The 20,636-nt window shown below is 43.4% G+C and overlaps 2 protein-coding genes across 2 annotated transcripts; one reads left to right on the top strand and one right to left on the bottom strand.

Annotated features, from left to right (window-relative positions):
• Positions 1-36: 36 nt before the first annotated feature.
• On the bottom strand, positions 37-19,989 carry LOC132515465 (uncharacterized). The gene is made up of 4 exons (XM_060141879.1): positions 19,480-19,989; positions 19,075-19,423; positions 5,317-5,541; positions 37-452 (listed from the first exon to the last, which is right to left on the bottom strand). Exons 1-4 carry the CDS (start codon positions 19,882-19,884, stop codon positions 37-39), a joined length of 1,395 nt encoding a protein of 464 aa, XP_059997862.1. The 5' UTR covers positions 19,885-19,989.
• On the top strand, positions 5,324-12,474 carry LOC132514428 (histone H4). The gene is made up of 2 exons (XM_060139101.1): positions 5,324-5,732; positions 12,429-12,474. Exon 1 carries the CDS (start codon positions 5,327-5,329, stop codon positions 5,636-5,638), a length of 312 nt encoding a protein of 103 aa, XP_059995084.1. The 5' UTR covers positions 5,324-5,326; the 3' UTR covers positions 5,639-5,732; positions 12,429-12,474.
• Positions 19,990-20,636: the final 647 nt, after the last annotated feature.

Below are 20,636 nucleotides of genomic sequence, written 5' to 3'. Positions count from 1 at the left end.
AAGAGCCTTTAAATCGTCTAGTTTAAAACGTGTGCCTTAAGCCCGCTCCCCGCGGATGCGGCGGGCCAGCTGGATGTCTTTGGGCATGATGGTCACGCGCTTGGCGTGGATGGCACACAAGTTCGTGTCTTCAAACAGCCCCACCAGATAGGCCTCACTCGCCTCCTGCAGCGCCATCACGGCCGAACTCTGGAAGCGCAGGTCAGTCTTGAAGTCCTGCGCGATCTCGCGCACCAGCCGCTGGAAGGGCAGCTTGCGAATCAGCAGCTCAGTCGACTTCTGGTAGCGCCGGATCTCCCGCAGGGCCACGGTGCCCGGCCGGTAGCGGTGCGGCTTCTTGACGCCGCCAGTGGCCGGCGCGCTCTTGCGGGCCGCCTTGGTGGCCAACTGCTTCCGCGGGGCCTTGCCACCGGTTGACTTCCGGGCAGTCTGCTTCGTACGCGCCATGATAGCTCACTGGTTTTACTCACCAGCCCGTAGGCAGTCTTATTTATAGACATAGCCTCGTCTTGATTGGGCCAGAAAAACTAGGAATTTCCGAAAGTGTAATCTCATTGGCTAGAAATCAATCCTATTTATTGCACAGAAGATTGTTATGCTAATCTTTTATAACCTCCACTTTCCAGTACTTTTCTATAATCTTATCGATCACAGATTTTTCTTTTCAGACCTTTTCTTTAAACTGCTGTAACGTTTGTAAGAGCAATTTATAAAGTGTTTTTACACGCTTGGGATTTATATATTAGCAGGTTCTTTCGAAATGCAAGCATGCCCTAGGTTTCAGCCTGCATTTCCACTTACTAGTTACTGTAACTCCTCTCCCATAGCTAACATTTATTTAGCTTCTGACACCGAGCTAAGCAAGTCAGAGTTACATTATGACTGAGGTTCAACAAAATATGTGGTGGAAGGAACCAAAAACTAAACTTAACGTTTACCCGATTCGGATCTCCGCCAAAGCTGTGTGCTGACTGGTACCAATTTACAGAGTAGAGCCTTCAGCCTTTTCCCCTTGGAATGCGGTTTCCTCCTCCTCAATCCATCAATGGCTAATTTGGTCCTATAGATGGAACGCTTTAAGTAACGGACGATAAGACCAGAAATATTAATTTCTCCTTTACAATGGTGAAGAGTTTTAAATAAAGTTGCTTATCAGTCAGATTTAAATTTAAAGTGTCAAAGCAAATAAATTTTTCGTTGATTACTGAGTTGCTAGCATATTTTCTTCAATAAAGTGTTTTCTAACGCTTAAAGTTTCATATCTTTTCTATTCTCGGTAAGGAAATTGAAGATCCTTTGCCTTTTATTTCATATGCTTTGAAGAATTTTTCAGAAAATTACATGTAATAAAACAGCAGTTATGTAAGGTTACCAATGCTTTAAATTGTAATAACTGACATAAAAACTTTTACTCGTATGCTTATTTGATTAAAAAAAATTATTGCATCCAAATCTTATAAAAACTCAAGCCTGAGAACAAAAGCAGCCCCAAGAGGCTCAAAACTTACCTCTATGGTGTCAGTATGAATGACCATCTTCCTGAAGTCAAAATAAAATAAAAGTGATTTTGAAAGGATTTCCTGAACGTTAAACACAAGGTAGAAACTTATCTTTATAACAATCTGTGATGTATGGCTGCCTTAGAAGTCACCTTTAATAAGAGAATTCTGATTCATATTAGAAGTCTTCTTAGGCAGCAGCAATCTCCTGCTCTAGGGAGAAGAGCTAAACTGTCAGCGCAAAAGTGTAGCTGATGTGAACAACTGTTACCCCCTCCTGTGGTGGTTTTGTAATAATGTCTTACATATACAGAGCACTACTCAGTATTGTAAAACTCTCTACATACACTATCTCATTTAATCCCAGCTGTGTGAAATAGATGTTATTTTCCTCATTTTACAGATAAATAAACTGAGTCTCAGAGAAGTTATGGCTCATCCTGGATAAGCAACAAGGCCTGCGTAATATTCTAAAGCAAAAGAATGAAATTATAATGGATTTCCAGTTTCATCAGGCTTGGGGTATATTTTAAAGCACTGAAGAATCTTCACAACATACGATCGAATTACTCAACTGAACTATTCCCATCGGAAGAGGACACTACCCCAAGGCAGGTGTCGATGACAACCCAAAGCTGCCCAACCAAATGACACATTTCTTTGAAATGTTTTTTTTTTTCCTTTAATGTATGCACTCTTGGCCAAGCTGTATGGATGTGTTCATTTAAACAAGAAAAAGATTCTCAAGCTATTTATATAGAATCTAACAGTAATGGGACTTATATTACCTTTATAGTGTAGAGAATAAGAAAATTCCAAGAGTCTTCCTCTGGCTTAATAAAGAAATTGAATAAGAATTTCTACTCAAGAACAGTGATGCCAATTTAAATATTAACTCCAGGGCAACAAATCAAATAAGATAATCAGAATAGTATATCATTATGGGTCATAGGTAACATTTCTCTGAATATAACAATCTGATATATGGTTGCCTTAGAAGTCATCTTTAATAACAGAATTCTGATTCATATTAGTTCGACTTCACCTATTCTCCACATTGGACAGTAGAGTGATACTCCTGTGAGCATTCCCAATACACCACTTTATCAGAAGCAAGTTTATAATAAAGAAGAACCTCTGCTTTGCTGCAGCTGTGAGGAAGAGGGAATATTTTTCTCCTTTAATATTTCTGAAGTTTCTTTCATCAGAAGTAATAAGAATCTGCAGTTTTGAGACAGCACTGAAATTTCACTATTTAGTACTGACGAGGGGAAGAAAACAGGGATGAGAAGCTTAAATTTTACCATAGGGAATAAACAGGCAAGAGAAAATGTTAGTAAGTGAATTATTAGGCATATAATGTTTTGTATGCACATGTGTTTCTTTTTAATACAAAAGTAATGAACTAAATTAAAATATATGTTTCAGGAAGGCAGTTTGTGTTTAGTTTTTGACTTCAAGCACTGCCAGGGCTTCAATTATCCCATTTTGAGACTGAATCTTTGGTTTGTGGGTTAGTCAGGCCATGTGCCTGCTTCCCTTTCATTTTGAGTAGCTTGCAGCCCTGGACCAAATTGAGAAGCCATGATTTTGAGATTTTTTTCTTACCCCATTCTGAACTAAACTCATTCCCCCAACATCCTACTCATTGATAAACACTTCCTCTTTTCTACCAGTCCTTAACACTACTGCCTGCACTGTACAGTGAGGGGTTGTGTAGGGGAGGAAAATTTTTCCTTGACCCCCTTAGGGTCCCTGGCTGGGTCTGAAAATTAACAAAGACAGATTAACAGGAAAGAGGGGTCAGGTAGGCCTCTTAGGGAGAGTAAATGATTTTTAGGAAAGATGAACGGACCCGTAGAATAGATGGGAGGTATGATAGTTTGTGACAAAGTTTGAGTTTGGTGTTGACTTCTAGTCTCCTCTCCTGTGACAAGAGTTAATCTTCCCTGGTTGATGAAACAACCTGGGGCCGGGATTTCTATCAATTGGGTTCCTTTCCAAGGATCTGACTTTAGGCAGATAAGGGGAGTTCAAAGAAAGTCTGTCCTTGCATTTGCTGTTTTTTCAAAGTATTACGGCTCAAAATAATCAATACACCAAAGCAGCATATTTTGAGGTAGCATGTCCTGGATTCCTACAGTCATGTTTTGGGGTGGCATATGCTACTACCCTTCAACATCTATTGTGAATTCCAGGGTGTTGATTTAGGCATGTGATACAAGGTGGCACCATCCAAAGAGCAGAGAGAGAACCCCATTCTTATGGGGTGGGGGGAGGAGAATATATTCCCTCAGCCCCCACGAGAGTCATACCTTGGAGATTTTAAGTTTAAACATTTTGATTTTGGGAGATTTTGAGTTTAAAATGACTAAAGAACCCCCAGGAGAATCTACATGTCTGGAGCCTAGAAGTTTGGATAAAGATATAGATTTAAGATTCATTAGCATATAGCAGGTTGAGCTAAAGGAGAGCTGAAAGAAGGAACATAAGTTGTTTTTTGTTGTCGTTGTTACTTTTTTTAAATATCAAAAAAATAATAATGTCTCAGAAAAAAACGTAATTATTTCTGACGCAGAAACCATATCTCCTCCTGTATTCTACAGAAGGCCCTGGTAATGAACGTGTTATCAGTAGAATCCCGATTTCATAAGGAAGTTTCTGGTAATGACTCTCAATATGGAGCAGATGTCCTCTTGTGAAACCCAATCCAGCGAACTTTGCTAGCTCCATGTAGGGCCTCAATTTGGGCACTGAATTCTGGCTGAAAACAAGGGTCGGATTTAGAGGATCTGTAGAAACGGAGGTACAGAGGCTCTTCAGTCTTCTTTCTATATATATTGCTTCTTTCAGCAGAGCTTTGCATGACAGTGAGTTGGATTCACTGACCTCCATGTTAGAAGTCTTGCAGTATACAGACCAATTTTCCTAGGATCTGATTTCTCCTAGATGAGGTGAAATTCCATGCCTCATATCAACAAAACAGAGACGAGACTCGGGAATTACGGCGCTCTCCCTGCTTCCGCCTCCACGCACATCCAAGGTGCCGCTGCTCTTGAGATCGCCTACTGGGTCTGTCAGTCTAATTGTGGCAACCGCCTTTGCTGCAGTTTTATGTAACCGTGGTTCCGAAGCCTGGGATCCTTCTGTCGGTGTTGTACACGGCCCTGGTGCTCTGTTCTCCTTTCCGTTTCTGGATTCCATTTGCTCTTCCTCTGGTCATCTCCACAATTCCTTTCTTCCTAGCCTAAATTTAATGCCTTCTGGGGGCACACAGGGAGAGAGACAGAGGCGAAAACAGCGACGGGATCCGGAAGCTGGGATCCGAATTCTCCCGGGGACTCTGGCAAATAGATCTTTTAAAAGATTGGAGTCCGAGAGGGGAGGGGCAATATAAGAGTTAGGGGATTAAGAGATACAAACTACTATATATAAAATAAATAAGCTAGAAGAATCTATCGTACCGCACAGAGAATGTAACTGGTATTTTATAATACCTAAACGGAGTCTAATTTATAAAAATATTGAATCGCTGTCGATACACTTGAAACTGATATAAAATTGTAAATCAACTATACTTCAAAAATAAATAAGTTAAATAAATAAATAAAAATAAACGGTGAGAGTCCGTTGAAGGGAACTGTGGAGGGTGAAGGAGGGATAGGGAAACAGCAGAAAAGAAATGACGAAATGTCGAGGGGGTTGGGCCCATTTAGACAGCTTCCCGCCCGCGCGCTTCCGGTTTTCAATCTGGTCCGCTACTCTTGTATATCAGGGGAAAAAGCCGACTTTGCTTGTCTCAAAGGTGTTTTCAGACCTCGTTCGCTATGTCTGGAAGAGGGAAGGGCGGCAAAGGCTTGGGCAAGGGTGGCGCTAAGCGCCACCGCAAGGTTTTGAGAGATAACATCCAAGGCATCACCAAGCCCGCCATCCGGCGTCTTGCTCGGCGCGGGGGAGTCAAGCGCATCTCCGGCCTCATTTACGAAGAGACCCGAGGTGTGTTGAAGGTGTTCCTGGAGAATGTCATTCGGGACGCGGTCACCTACACGGAGCACGCCAAGCGCAAGACGGTCACTGCCATGGACGTGGTGTACGCGCTCAAACGGCAGGGACGCACCCTGTATGGCTTCGGAGGCTAAGGTGCAGCTTCTGTGCTACGTGACAATCTCAAAGGCCCTTTTTAGGGCCAACCACCCAGTCATCAGAAGAGCTAGACACCTGCCTGAAGTATAGGTAACTTTGAATTTGGGGGCTGGTTAGTAGTGGGATCAGGAGTCTAGGAGGTACCGATGCGCAAAAGTGCTAACAGCCCTGAAAACCCGAGTCACTTACCAAAAGCTGCCTTTCACTTGCCTGCGTCAATTTTTCCTAGCCTGAGAGGCTATATACGTGCTCCAGATTTAAAGCATTTTTCAGTTTGCTTTTGGGCGTGTATCATTTGTAATCGTTGGACCAGACTGGAAAGTGGTGTGTGTGGGTTTCACTTACCAGGTCTACAGTGAGGAGGTGGGCTGGGTGGCTTAATGCTGTGTGCACATTGGGTTATTGTGTCATTACAGTCTGCTCAATTGGAAAGGTGCAAAAGCACTAGCAAAACCAAATCCAGCCACCAACCATTCAAAACTGAAACAAATATAGGTTGTTAGACCAGAGAGGAGCTCATTAATACAATACTTAAGTACATCTGGAAATTATCTGGCTAGCGTATGGAAAGTATTTTTGGTTTCCTGTGTTTTTGGTGTTAAAGGCCCCTCACAATTATCTGCCGAGAGTAGTGCCTGTGCGTGCACGCGTACGCTACATTTAAGGGAGAATTTAGTTTATGAGGTTTGTCTTTCAGTGATAATATTACAAAGAGACAAATGCAGAAGCAACTAAGTATGAACCTTATATAAAATCTGAGCAAACTATATAACCTTAATGTGAAAGCAAGTCTTCAAGAAACAGTTCGGGTATGTGACTTTTCCATTAGGGCCTGTTGTAGCCTAGAGTAAGAGACCGGCAGAAGCATACCCACCATCAATACAGAAAGCACAATTTAATTTTTGACAAGGCAAAAGTAAATTCTCCTTTATATATATATGTGAAGCCATTCTCTATACTATCACTTCTAAATCGCCTTGATTTGAATTGAAATGTAGGTCCACGCCTCTGGTCCTTAAACCTAATTATAGTTTTGCAGCTATTACATTTGCAAGGAAAAGATTTTTTTTAGTGTTCTATCTAGGCTTATGATTTTACAGCTAAATTTGGCTTGTACGTAGCCAAGAAAAAATTCTACAGAAGAAATTCTGTCAGCTCCCCAAAGATAAGCCAGCTATTGCATTATTGGTCTCCACACTCGGCAGCTCTCATTAGCATCAAACACTTGGTGAGCTAGGTTTAAAACATGGTGCTTAGCAATGGAGATGCCAGAAAGTCAAAGCATGTGAGACTTGCCTGTAATAGCTTATTATCAGAATAGGGGATAAAAATAATACATAAATACATACGTATACATGCATACATACTAACATACACAGCCCAAAAGTACATGGTGGCACATATTCGGTATGATGAGAAATGTAGCCGATGATTACTCTAGGAGTCTTAACACTACAGAAGTCACTGGCTGATGGGAAATGAGCAAGCTTGGCTGTGGAGGTGGGGCTTGTGTCAGACTGTTAAGAAGGAACTGACAGACTTCCCTGGTGGTCCAATGGTTAAGACTCGGCGCTCCAATGCAGGGGGTCTGGGTTTGATCCCTGGTCAGGGAACTAGATCCCACATGCTGCAACTAAGACCCGGCACAGACAAATAAATAAATAAATAAATATTTTTTTTTAAAAAAAAAAAGAAGGAACTAAATGCCTGGTATCCTATTAAGAGATACAGTAAAGGGAGGGGGAGGATCAGGGGGTGAGAGGCAAGAATAACATTTGTGAAGATGTCCAAGTGAGAAATAAATAAGAGGATTCTATGGTCAAGATGTTTCGTCGTCCCTTTAGATTAAAATCTCAACTGCAACCGATGGCATTTGTATTTCAAATATCACTGTGATTTTTTTTTTTAACTTTAAAGGCAATGCAGATTGAATATATCTGATCCTCACTGAGATACTCTGGAGAAGGAGATATCAAAAGTTTGAAAAGAAACCAAAGAATAAAGGAAGGGGGTGGGGGAACATGTCCATTATCTAAACTAGTGGTTCTCAAAGTGTGGTCTCTAGTCTAGGAACATCAGATCACCTGGGACTTGTTAGACATGCAAAATCTTGGACTCACTCCAGACCTATTGCATGAGAAACTCTGGGAGGTGAGTCCTAGCAATTTGTATTTTAAGAAACCTTTCAGTTGATTCTGAAACACATTAAAGTTTGAGAATGACTGATCTAGGTAACAGTTTTTCTTTAAATCAAACAAAAATATTTAGAATCTGAGTATATATTACGCTAATTTTTTACCATAATGTTAAATTTTGCTTTCTTTGATGGAAAAGAAAAACATTAGGTGAATGATCCTAATAAAATTTTGTAGGACAAAATATTACAGGAGGAAAAAGTTAAAATAGCTTATTTCCTAAAAGCATTTGGGGCAAAAAAGAAGTATGAATAAAAAATGTAGTTAGCTTGTTTTACTAAATATTATTGGTTTGTGGGTTTTTTTAAATATTATTTTATTTATTCTTTTATACAGCAGGTTCTTATTAGTTATCCATTTTATACATATTAGTGTATACATGTCAATCCCAATCTCCCAGTTCATCACACCAACACCCCACCCCCGCCGCTTTCCCCGCTTGCTGTCCATACGTTTGCTCTCTACTGGTTTGTGTTTTTGACAGTATTGAATTTTGTAATCAGTGGATATGTTTCTTTTATTTATTCCTAAATTTCTCCAAGATCTTGTCCTTTAACCATTAATTATACATCTTCTTTACAGTGATTTTAATAGTGATCCCTGTTCCCACCTCGTCTGCTCCACTAAATACTATTATAATAGGACATGACCGAATCCTCTGTTAGGCATATCCAGCCTGTGAATATTGCCAAATTACAGTATATGCATTATGCATATTTTTGTGTTAATAAATGGCTTTTTTGTTGTTGTTCTTAACTATCTGTAACAGTGAGGAATTAATGCTCTGATTTGCTTTTTTGTTTTGCTTGTTTGTTTTTTAATTTTATCTTATTTGGCCGTGCTGCGGGGCATGTGGGATCTCAATTCCCCTACCAGGGATTGAACCCGTGTCCCCTGCATTGGGAACACAGAGTCTTGACCACTGGACCGCCAGGGAAGTCCCAATGCTCTGATGTGCTAATAAAATAATTTCCTTCCCATTTCTACCCCTGAGTGTCTCAAATACTCTCTGTAAGCCAGCCCTGGCTGCCAAGTCTTTCCTTTCCTGGGTGAATTCAAGACTTCCACTAGGATATATGTATACAAATGATTCTTGCCCGGTCTGCATGTCTACTTCCATTACCATGGTCATAGAGGCACTTAAGTGTCCCACTGGCTAATCAGACTTCACAATGGACCAGTGTGAAGTCTTACCTTTCCTTTCCAGGCTCCCTGTTTCTCTGAATAGCAGCATTATGCTCTAGAAGACTGGATGCTCCTGTCATCTTTCACAACATTCTTATTTGCTTCCTTTGAAACCTTTTACTCTGAGCTTTATATTCTATCTATTGATGAACATGTTATTTCTCTACTTGAGCCAAAAGGATAGAATTATCCTTAATGCAGAATATTACTAGTATATATAAATATGTATGGATGTATAGAGAATTATCAGGAAGAATGTTCACAAAAATTTGAGTGATTTATGGATGTTGGTTTTTGTTATATTCGTTGAACATTTTGAATTGTTTGGTTGTCTTAAAATAAGAATGTACAATTCCCCCCACCCCAGACAATCAGAAGATATAGATAGATAGATACATAGATAGATACATAGATGATACATAGATAGATGATACATAGATAAATAGGAAGATAATCTGGGCTATATGAACCATGGCAAATCTTAATTTTGCCAAAGTTCAATTTTCTCATACGAGTGGCCACCAGCCCTTCATTTCCTTTCTACCACCTCACAATGCAATAAGACTGAATGCAATAACTTCCCAACCATTAAACACAAAATCCAAGTAGCAAAGGAAGAGAAGAGGGGGGGAAAAATCAATCAAAGAAACACAAATCCAAAATCAAAACCTGAGGAAAATTCAATCGTGAGTTCACAAAGTTTAGCCCTGAGCAGGGATTCTGATTGGTCGGAGAGGGCCCACGGCCTTAAGAAAGAAACTTTGCAAGATCAGGAAACACTTAACATTTTGCTCATCCTGTCTAAGAGGGACCGTGAGATTCAGAACTAAATAACAAACTGACCAAATTTAGTTGCTAATGTCCAGAGTCAGTTGTACCAAAACTTTTAGATTGGAAGCTTACAGTTTAGCGATACCTATCAAAAAAAACCCTTCAGATATACTGAAAATGTACCCCAATTATATGCACAAGGATAATAAATTGTAACAGTGTTTTTAGTGGTAAAAATCTGGAAAATACTTAAATATTAATTAATATGAGTCTGAGTAAATAAATTAAGAAATATCCATTATGTGAAAGCTGTGCATCCTTTAAAAAGAATAAAGCAGATTGATTCAGAGGCACTTTTATATCTGTAAGGGTTGAGATAGAAGGACTTCATATATATATATCTCAAGGTCATGCCCCTTGCTTTTTTCACTTTTGTATTAAAAAAAAATATATATATATATATATATACTTTTTTCACTTATATATTTCACTTATATAAAATATATTTTTAAGGAAAAAGAAAACAAAGGGCAGGATAGTGTGTCTTCTGTGTAAATTGTCTTAAAAGAATATTGGTAAATAAATAGAACTGTATTGGTAAATAAATAGAACATTTTTCTGGAAGTACATATTAGAAATCTGTAACAGTTATTACCATTATGAAGAGGAAATAAAGTAGGAGACTGGGAAGAGGAGGATTTTACTTTTCATTTTATTCCTTTCTATACTGTTGGATTCTCTCTCAAGTAAAGTATCACTTTTAGTGTGTGTGTGTGTGTGTGTGTGTGTGTGTGTGTGTGTATCAACAGAAGTAATCTAGAGAGTAGGATTATGAGCCACTTTGTTTTTCCTTTGTAAGTCTTTATTATAAAAAACACTCAATGTTTTCAAAATATAGGAAGGGGATAAACCATCTCAAAATGGCTAGCATAGTGCCTGGCACATGGCAGACAATAAATCTTAGTTAAATCTTACAAAATAGAGTTTTATGAATTGAAAAGGAAAAGAATTTGCTAAAAAGAATTCAATTTTATAAATTGAAAAGGAAAAGAATTCACTACACATATGTCTATTTATCAGCAGGCAATCCTCTGGGTGATTTTCCATACCAGTCTTTTTTTTTTTTTTTAGTTAATGAGGCCTGATGATAGGTCTGCTTCTCAGCTGGGCTCACCACACCCTAAAGAGATGAATCTTGGAGAACCTTGAAATCAGGCAGAGGAGATTAGACACAGTAGAATAGAGCCTGGAGATCTCTGTTGATTCTTGAGCAAGTTGAGAGTGATATTTTGGGAAGGTTAGTCTGGCTGAGGTGTGCAAGGTGGACTGAAGGGGACAGAGAATTAGAAATTGAAATGAGTTAGGAGGCTGTTGCAAGCCTTATAGGGCCCTGGACAAGAATAGTGGCAGCAAGATTGAAGGAGAAAAATAGATGGAGATGGAAGGAGGCACAGTAACCTCTGGTTTCTCTAACCATGAAGTGGCCATTGGCGTTGAATTTAGGTACCACTCTTTGATTTGAATTAATTTTTTTTTAAATTTAGTTACTTTTAATTAATTAATTTATGTCTGCGTTGGGTCTTCCTTGCTGCGCGCGGGCTTCCTCTGGTTGCGGCAAGCAGGGGCTACTCTTCGTTGCAGTGGGCGTGCTTCTCATTGTGGTGGCTTCTCTCTTTGTGGAGCATGGGCTCTGGGCATGGTCTTCAGTAGTTGTGGCGCGAGGGTTCAGTGGATGTGGCTCACGGGCTCTAGAGCGCAGGCTCAGTAGCTGTGGCGCGCGGGCTTAGTTGCTCTGCTGCATGTGGGATCTTCCCGGACCAGGGCTCGAACCCATGTCCCCTGCATTGGCAGGTGGATTCTTAAACCACTGTGCCACCAGGGAAGTCCCTGAATTAACTTTTAAACAAGAGAATAATGAGTAATAGTTCCCATTTATTGAATACCTACTATGTACCATTTATATTGTTTGCATAGTTTACAAATCTTCAGAACAACCCCAAAAGGTAGTTATCCCCATTTTCAAAGCAAGAAACTGACGTTCGTGCAGTTTAAATAACTTGGCATTCTCTGATACATTACGATGCTCCTGAATCTTACTAAAATATTTGCCTAAAATTTGAAAACCCCAAATAATCTGAGGATCTTTAATACATTTGCTACATTTATTTAATAGAACCATATAATGTTGATTCTGGAAAAGACCCAAGAAATCATCTGATCCAATGTCCTCATGATATTTTTCCTCTGCTTTTAGGACAAAACTCTACTCATCTTCCCTTCCCCACCAGATCCCTAAGTGGTGTAGATTCCTGAGAGGCCCCTTCTTTGATCTCCCTATAAGCTCTTCTCAGGCATTCCCACTGGTTCCTCTAGCTCCTCTGGGAAGATAGGAAAATCCAGCCGGTCTCTAGCTCTGCCTCCTGATCCACAATCCCAGCTGCCGGAAGGACATGGCCACTTGCTTCTGCCTGGTGCCAGCTCTGACCCAGTGTGGCCTGAACGCTTCAGCAGCTACCCATCCCAGCCTGCCTATTCCTGTGATGGTGGCCTCATCCTCCCAGTCGCTCAGGCAGGAAGGTCTCAAGACACCTTTGATTACTTTTTGCCATAACCACCTCCTTCTATCCCCATCCAGGTTCAGGCGATCTTCTACCTGCAATAACATCAAAACTTTCCCTCCAGTCCATTGCTGTGGCTGCTTGCCTTGTTCTCCTCACGCTCAGCACCTCTCATCTGCTACACCCCTGAGGCCTGGGATTTGGCCGCTGCTCACTTCTGACTCCTTTTGCACCCCCACTACGGATTAACCCTCTGTGTACACAGCCCTGATTATGTTACCCACCTGCTTAAGGCATTGCCCCGTTTGGGCGTTCCCCAATTTTCTTACTCTCTTGTCCCCATTTCCCTATCTTTTCCCCATCACCCCCCACAGAAAACCATTCTACTATGTTTAAAGTATCTTTTAATTTCTATGTGTGATTGCAAAATCTATTAATCTTTAAAATTTCCATAAATAATATTCTATTAGATCTCATTTCCTTATTTCTCTCAGAACTATGTTTTTAAGATCTGTCCTTATTGTTATGTGCCCATATAATCCACTGTCTCTTACTGCTGCAGAGCGCTCCATGGAGTGTGTCTGCCACATTTTCTCTATCAACTCTTCCAGTGATGAATGCCCACATTGTTTCTGATGTTCCATCATTCTTGTCATGGTCTCTGACAGACCTGTGTGAGAATTTCTTTTGGATGAATACGTACAAACAGAGCTGCTGGTTCCCATGATGTGTAAACTTAATTGGCCTAAGAAGTACCAGGCTGCTCTCCAGAATGGCTGCCCCAGGTCACACCCCACCAGCTGAGCACCAACCACCTAAGCCCTCCATCCTGGCCAACCCTGAGCATTATTCAACTTTCCATGACTGGCCAGAGTATCGAGTGTAAAGTGATTATCTCATTATTGCTTTAATTTGCCTTTCTCTGATTACTAGTATTTATGAGCATCTCTACATATGTATGTTAATTTTGTTGTTTCCTCTTCTATAATCCCTCCCCCTACACTGTTTACAGAGTAAAATTTACCCCCTCCCCAGTTTGGCATTCAAGACCCCCAATAAGCCGGCCTCAAAATCCCACCCCTGAAAAGTCATTTCCCCTTTCTGGCCTTGGACCCTGTGGACCAGCCACCACTCACAATTCTCCTTGTCTTTCTCTTGAACCCCACCTCAAGTTGTCCTACAAGAAGAGCTCCGTGGATCCCTTGGTTAAAACTGACCTTTCCCTCTGACCTTCCAGATAATTCATCTGCACCTTTCTCCACTGCCTACCACGGCTCGCCTTCATTATAGTGCATGTCTTCTCACAGAGCCTAAGGACCTGGTTCCCATTTCTGCAAACTCATATACATGCCTCCAGCTATGAACAGTTGCCAGGCTTCTTGTTTATTTATTTATTTATTTATTTATTTATTTATTTTGGCTGCACCGAGTCTTAGTTGTGGCATTCAGGACCTTTTTAGTTGCAGCATGGGGACTCTTAGTTGCAGCATGCATGTGGGATCTATTTCCCCAACCAGGAATCTAACCCAGACCCCTTGCATTGGGAGCGTGGAGTTTTACCCACTGGGCCACCAGGGAAGTCCCAGCCAGGCTTCTTGTTGAACAAAACAGTAAGAATTTTTTAATTTGAGTGATGATTTTACTTTATTCTTTGTAATTTTTTCTATTGCAGTGGTTTTCAGTTGCAGGTTGTAACCCATGAGCAGGTGATAAAATCAATTTAGAGAATGGGAACCAGTACCTTTTATTAATGAAACAGAATAGGGTTGAAAATATCAAGGTGCATCCCAAACCAAAAAAATATCCTTTTGTATAACTTGTTTCAATTTTTTAGATATGTGTGAATGTGCAGCAGGTAGTAATATAAAATTATATCTTTCTATAGTTTGGAGTCAGCAGAAATCAGAGCTACTATACATATATAGTGATAGTGTATCTCTACATGTAATTATTGTGTGTTTTTCTTCTGACACAATGAATCTAATACAAAAAGAAAACGAAAGACCCAGGCTCAAGTTCCACATCTGCTGTCTTCCAGCTGTATGACCCACGTTCCCAGGTATCTCTCCCTCAGCAGCTTTAGTTTCTTCAGCTATTCAACAGAAATTTTAAACGCCCTTCTTCCCACCCTGGGATACTGTGAAATTGAATGAGAGTGAAAGATGAGCCATAAGCCATCTAGGGATCTGGGTATTCTTACTTCCTGGGGCGCACAGTCTAGAAGCTGGCTGTGTGTTGAAAATTATTCACCAATTTGTATGTGTGTGTGCCTGTCATTCTTTTTTCTATGACATGATTATAACTGTGACTTACATCAATTCACATTAATGTCACTAATATTTACATCACTGATATTAATGATGCTACTAATATTGATTTATGACCATATGTAAGGTTCTGTTCCAAGCACTTTGTATGGGCTGTATTATCTCTTTTCATCCTCACAGCAATCCTGAAGTGGGTGCAATTGGATCCTGCTTTACATATGAGGAAATGGAGATCACAGTCTTTTCTCTTTGCAGCCTTTTCCTGGTTAAGGGTCAGGAGCCCTGGCCCTACGCTGTAAGGGGTCTCAGGTATCAACCCCAGTTCATTGCAGTGAGGACCCTAGACTTCTGTTTCCCAACCCCTTTCTCTCCTCTACTATCCTTCCTCCCCTTCTTTCTGCTCTTTATACATACTTCACTCTCTGCTCCTGACCACACCCCAATCCCATACCATATCCCCAAAAATCCTGTCAGTAGGGCTGAATCTGATGTCTTTGTGGGTATAGAAACAGACACTCCTCCCCAGATGCTCTGCATTCAGGAACAGACTGGGGGCACTGGTGGGAATGTAGCTCAGTGAACTCTTCTCTCAGTTCCTGTCACCAGGAGCAGGCTGTCTGGGACTGGGGCCATTCATGGGCAAGGGATACCTGGGCTTTCCAGGCACCCTGCCCATAGACAGTTTCCTGCTCCCATGTTCTGGGACCCCCCCAAGGACTTTGGAAGTACTTCCCAGATATCCAGTCCAGGCCAGTTCTTGATCTGTAACTTCAAGTACTCCAAGAACTGGGAGCATCTTCTGCTCAGCTCCCTCATATAAGACAAAGAGTTGAAGACCAGGAGAATTGGTCCCTCATCAAGCATTTCTTGACCACCTATGGTGTTCCAGGCACTGCTTGGGTGCTGGTGCCACAGAGATGAACAAGGACCAGTCCTCACCCTGATGAATGATGCCAGCCTAATGCCAAGAGTAGGGAATAGGAAGGGGTGTTAGGATAGGATGAGGGAGAAGCAAGGAGGAGGGCCTAAAGAGATAAAAGCAAAGAGGAGAAAGGGAAGAAAGGATGAGCAGGGATTCTCAGGGTTACCTAAAAAGGGGAGGACATTCTGGAGAGAAGAAATGGAGTGTGTGAAGACATTGTATGCTTGGGGATTGCAGTTGTTCTGAGGGGCTAGAACCTTCTGTTCAGTTGGCAGTGCACCTGAAACCTGGGGAGGCTCTGGGAAATACCAGGAACTAGATGTGTATTAAAATAATTTTTATTGGGATTTTTAAATTTAATAACTATTAATAGAGTAACTAAAAGTAATTGAATACTTATTCTGGACCAGACACTGTGCTAGCTACTTTATAGGAACTGTCACTTTTAATATTTCCAACAACATTATTAGCAAGATACTGTTGTCCCCATTTTACAAATGGGAAAATGAGGCCTACAGAGATTTACTTGCTGAAGTCAGATACCTGTTATATGGGTGAGACCAGGATTCAAACTCAGGTTTGTCTAACTCCAGAGTCCCTACCAGTTATTAACCTGTACTGCTCTGACTGCCATGCAAAGGAAGGTGAACTTTATTCTGAAGGGAATAGAGAGGGAGGCAGAAAATTTTTAAGAATGAAAGTGACAGGCTCAAAAAAAATGCATTTTAAAAAAGACAGCTCTCACACAGAGTGGATGCTTCGTAGCAAAGCAGAGTCAAGTCTGAATATTTAATCCTCTAGAATAGCTGGTGAGGGTGTCAGTTAAGACAGGGACCATAGATGGATGGAGAGAGGGTAATAGACTTGAAAGTCAGGTAGAGGATTTGATAATACTTGCTGACCCATGACATTTGGACGAATGAGAAAAAAAAGGAACTGCTGACCTGAACAGATGGGGGAGAGGGAGTGAAGGTGCCTTTCAGTTAAGATGGGGAATATAGGAGGGAAAAAATAGCTTTGGGAAGCAAGATGATGCAGTTTTGGAAAGAAGCTGAGTTTGAAGTGCCTATTATCCATCCAGAAGGACCTGGCCATCAGGCAGTTAGAAATATTGGTGTAGAGCTCAGGACAGGGGTCTCAGAAGATACCAATTTGGGAGCACTTGACAGAGAGCAGAGATATGGAAAGTAGGGAAGCCGTGATCTCACTTTAGTTTCAAGGAGAGAAGAAAAAAAAAAAACAGCCAAGGTCAGCATGGGTGAAACAACCAGAAATATTGATGCGGCCTGGAAGAGAAAGAGAACATGAGAAGGCTGAGATGAGGACCTGGAGAAGGAGAAGGATGATCAGGAGAGGGTGTGAACCCGAAGGCCAAGTCCTCTTCCAAGGAAGCAAAGGTAGAATCAACAGGGCATGTAGTTTCTCTCTGCACACACCCATGCACCTGTACCCCACTACCCTCACTAAGGCAGAATTAAACCTGAACAAATACTGTTTTTCTATTCCTAAAAATCCCAGGTTTGGGGCAGACTTTCCTTGAAACCAATCTAACCACATAGAACCTAATCACTAAAGGAAAAGCATTTATTTACCTTGCCCTTAATTTTCCTTTAACTCTCAATCTGAGAGTAGAGAATGATTTAAGTACAGAAATGATTAAATGATAAAACTTACATTTTAAATTGTTCTCTTGCATTGATGAACTTCTTTTATGCTGGTCTCCCAAACAAATAGATTTGAAAGATTGCTGTGAGGGTAGGCCTCTACAGTGACAGGAACACAAAATTTTATGCTATTCCTGACTGGATATAAAAAATGCCAGGGCTGATGGCGCAGTGGTTGAGAGTCCGCCTGCCGATGCAGGGGACACGGCTTCGTGCCCCGGTCTGGGAAAATCCCACATGCCACGGAGCGGCTGGACCCGTGAGCCATGGCCACTGAGGCTGCGTGTCCGGAGCCTGTGCTCTGCAACGGGAGAGGCCACAACAGTGAGAGGCCCGCGTACCGCAAAAAAGAAGAAATGCCACTAAACTTCCCTTGAGATTCATACAGAAAGACTTCCTGAATGTTAAGGGTGCCCAGACTGGTAAAATAAAGCAATGTGATCTCAGAGGCAGGCAGAGGATGTGGAGCACTGACACTTGACACGAAATTGCAGTTTTCCGGGGTCTGCTCAGCTGCTCCTGAACCTGAGATGCTAGACAATTCACTCACCAGAGAACCTCAAGCTGTACCTCAGAGAGCCCTATGTCTGTATGTCCCTGAAAGTTTTACCATGAGGATGCATGAGATGACGGGTGCAAAGTTGGTGCCCCACACACCCCTTGAATTCACTACTTCTTAACTCAGAGTACAGACCCAGGCCCTGGATCCACCCTGCATTGGGGGCCTAGGCAGGTAATAAGGGTCTAGGCAGAGACCCAGAGGCATGCTCTGGAAATTGCTGTGACCCTGGAGCAGAAACACACTGCAACCTGTAGCAGGAGGGGCCGCAGTCCCTACACTGCTCCCCCCTTTTCTGACACATCTCAAAAGACATAACTAAAGTTTAAAAAACAAACAAACAAAAAGTAAATATCCTTCCTTTTCCCTCTCCCTTCTGTGAATTCTCACTGATCTCTATAATGAATGCTTTCAATCTGGCACTGTGCTGAGACAAAGCAGGAAACATAAGTCTTGGCCTTTTCCAAGTTCAGATAAGTGACTGAGAAGGTTAAGAGGTGTCACCTAAGACCTGTACAGCCTTTGTGTCTGAGCTCTGTGGAGATGGGCTCTACAAGACCTTGCCCCACGCCACTGCCCACTAGAGGCCTTGCACTTCCACCTCCCAAATGGTACAAGAATCATCTCTAAGGCCTCCATTCTCACTATTTCCTAATGAGAGTAACTTCCTCTCCCCAAAGGAGGACCATGTTCTGCCTGTTTGATCTCTTCCCCAAACTTGAACTCAGAGCCCCACTTCTGTTCTTTCGCTGAGTAATCCAAAACCTGGGGACCGACTTCCCACATGTCTGAATAAAACATGTAGAGACACTACCAAGTCTGGGAAGAGAATCCAAACACAGGTTGAAGCTTTTAGAGATTACTTCGCGAAGTAGAGTGAGTCTCACTGTGAACTCGGCAGAAAAGGAGCAATATGTTTAACGCCCAGCTCACGAAAGTGGGCTTAGGACCTGTACAAACACCCTTCCACCCAACCCCCGGGTTTTGATTAGAAGCAGAGGGTGGGAGTGAGGCCCCAAATTACCGACACTTGAACCCCAAAATACCACACTTTCCCCGGCAGAAACGGGGCGGGACCGACCGAGATGGCGATTTCCCGTCGGAGCCGGAGAGCCACGCGGGGCGGGGCCCTTTCCGGCGGGGGTAAGGAGGTCAGACCTGCGCGCAGCTCTCAGCTGCCTGAAGGCCAGCCCCCGCGCGCTCAAGCCCGCGAATCCTGAGCGTCCCCTAGTGACTCCGCCTGGCCTAACAGCCCGCACCCCCCACCCCCCACCCCCCCACCCCCCCACCCCCCGACCCGGGACAGATTACAGTTCTGGGCCAAGGTCGAGTACGAAGACGCCCTAGAAGAGCCCGACCCTACGGGAGGACCCGTGGCTGCCTCCAAGAAGCGAAACTGGGCGCCCTGGCCGCGCCCAAGAACGCAGCGGCAAGCTCGCCAGGCCAGAGAATCCGACTGACCAAGCTCAAAGATCTTGACACCCCGGAAGGCGGCCAGCAAGCAGGGGACTAGGCCAGATACCTGGCCTTTCTTTAGCCTATCTGTTGGAGCCCAACGCTCTGCCCGCTCTAACAGCCTCTCCTCCCGGGGTATGCGAGGGTCCGCCGGGAGAGCACGGCCAAGTGGCACAGCTTCTTCCAAGTGCAGTTGTGGGTGGCTCTGAAAAGAGCCTTTGGATATGATGGAACCTCGAGCCGAGCGCACACTTCTTAAGCCCGCTCCCCGCGGATGCGGCGGGCCAGCTGGATGTCTTTGGGCATGATAGTCACGCGCTTGGCGTGGATAGCGCACAGGTTCGTGTCTTCAAACAGCCCCACCAAGTAGGCCTCGCTCGCCTCCTGCAGCGCCATCACGGCCGAGCTCTGGAAGCGCAGATCGGTCTTGAAGTCCTGCGCGATCTCGCGCACCAGCCGCTGGAAGGGCAGCTTACGGATCAGCAGCTCGGTCGACTTCTGGTAGCGCCGGATCTCCCGCAGGGCCACGGTGCCCGGCCGGTAGCGGTGCGGCTTCTTGACGCCGCCAGTGGCCGGCGCGCTCTTGCGGGCCGCCTTGGTGGCCAACTGCTTCCGCGGGGCCTTGCCACCGGTCGACTTGCGGGCAGTCTGCTTTGTACGGGCCATAGCGAACCGAGACACGAGCTCACCGGCGCAGCGACGCGCAAGGAGAGGAACCGGGATCCAGCCCGCCGCAGCGGTCTTTATAGGCACAGTCTTTTCCCGATTGGGCGGATCAGTAATTGAAAGTCCCGCGCTGGCTGTCCATTGGCTGTGACGTCATCGGCCCTAGCGCCACTGATTGGCTTGGGCAGAATCCCCCCTACCCCCGCCCACCCGCCTCCCTTTCTACTTTCCAGTTTGCCAACAGTTTTCCCTGGCTTGTTTTTCCTTTCTTTCAGGGTGAGAGTTAGTTTTGAGCGCAACTGTGTCAGAATGTTCCTCCTCAGCCCTTCGCTCCCTTGGAACGCGCTACCCGCGAAACCCTCTTTCTACGCTTTCTAGCTCCCGAATTGAACCTCAACCTTCTGTTTGGCCCCGCCGCCCCCGGAACGCCTTGTTGCCTTCTCAGAGCCCCCTAGCTTAGTTGGCATGACGGATCGTTGGGGGGGTTTTTTGTTTTGTTTTGTTTCCGCCTTTCGGTGCTTTTCGGATCGGAAAGTTATGTGCGGCCCCCTCCGGGCGCAAGATTCCGCCTCCGAAACCCTAAGTAGGGACCTGTATCTCCGCCGCGAAGGCGCCTTTTTTTTCCCCCTTTGACACAGTCGACTCACTTAAGCCAAACCCCAGGTCCGCCACACTCCCGAAAACTGTCCGCTCCCCTAACCGACTGGGGTGAACGGGGCGTGTACGTGTGTGTGAGAGAGGTAACGTCCCCT

The sequence above is a fragment of the Lagenorhynchus albirostris genome, chromosome 2, assembly GCF_949774975.1.
Source record: "Lagenorhynchus albirostris chromosome 2, mLagAlb1.1, whole genome shotgun sequence".
NCBI classification, from domain to species: Eukaryota; Metazoa; Chordata; class Mammalia; order Artiodactyla; family Delphinidae; genus Lagenorhynchus; species Lagenorhynchus albirostris.
The sequence above is the reverse complement of the archived record's forward strand: the minus strand, read 5'-3'. Positions and strand labels throughout refer to the sequence as shown.

What these genes read in the sequence shown, in the direction of transcription:
- LOC132515465 (XM_060141879.1), bottom strand. Translation starts at nt 19,884, where the DNA reads ATGGCCCGTACAAAGCAGACTGCCCGCAAGTCGACCGGTGGCAAGGCC. An exon ending in GCCGCATCCGCGGGGAGCGG is followed by an intron (nt 19,424 to 19,479) that starts GCTTAAGAAGTG and finishes GGCTCTTTTCAG; the next exon opens with AGCCACCCACAACTGCACTT. An exon ending in CTCGACCTTGGCCCAGAACT is followed by an intron (nt 5,542 to 19,074) that starts GTAATCTGTCCC and finishes TGCTCCGTGTAG; the next exon opens with GTGACCGCGTCCCGAATGAC.
- LOC132514428 (XM_060139101.1), top strand. Translation starts at nt 5,327, where the DNA reads ATGTCTGGAAGAGGGAAGGGCGGCAAAGGCTTGGGCAAGGGTGGCGCT.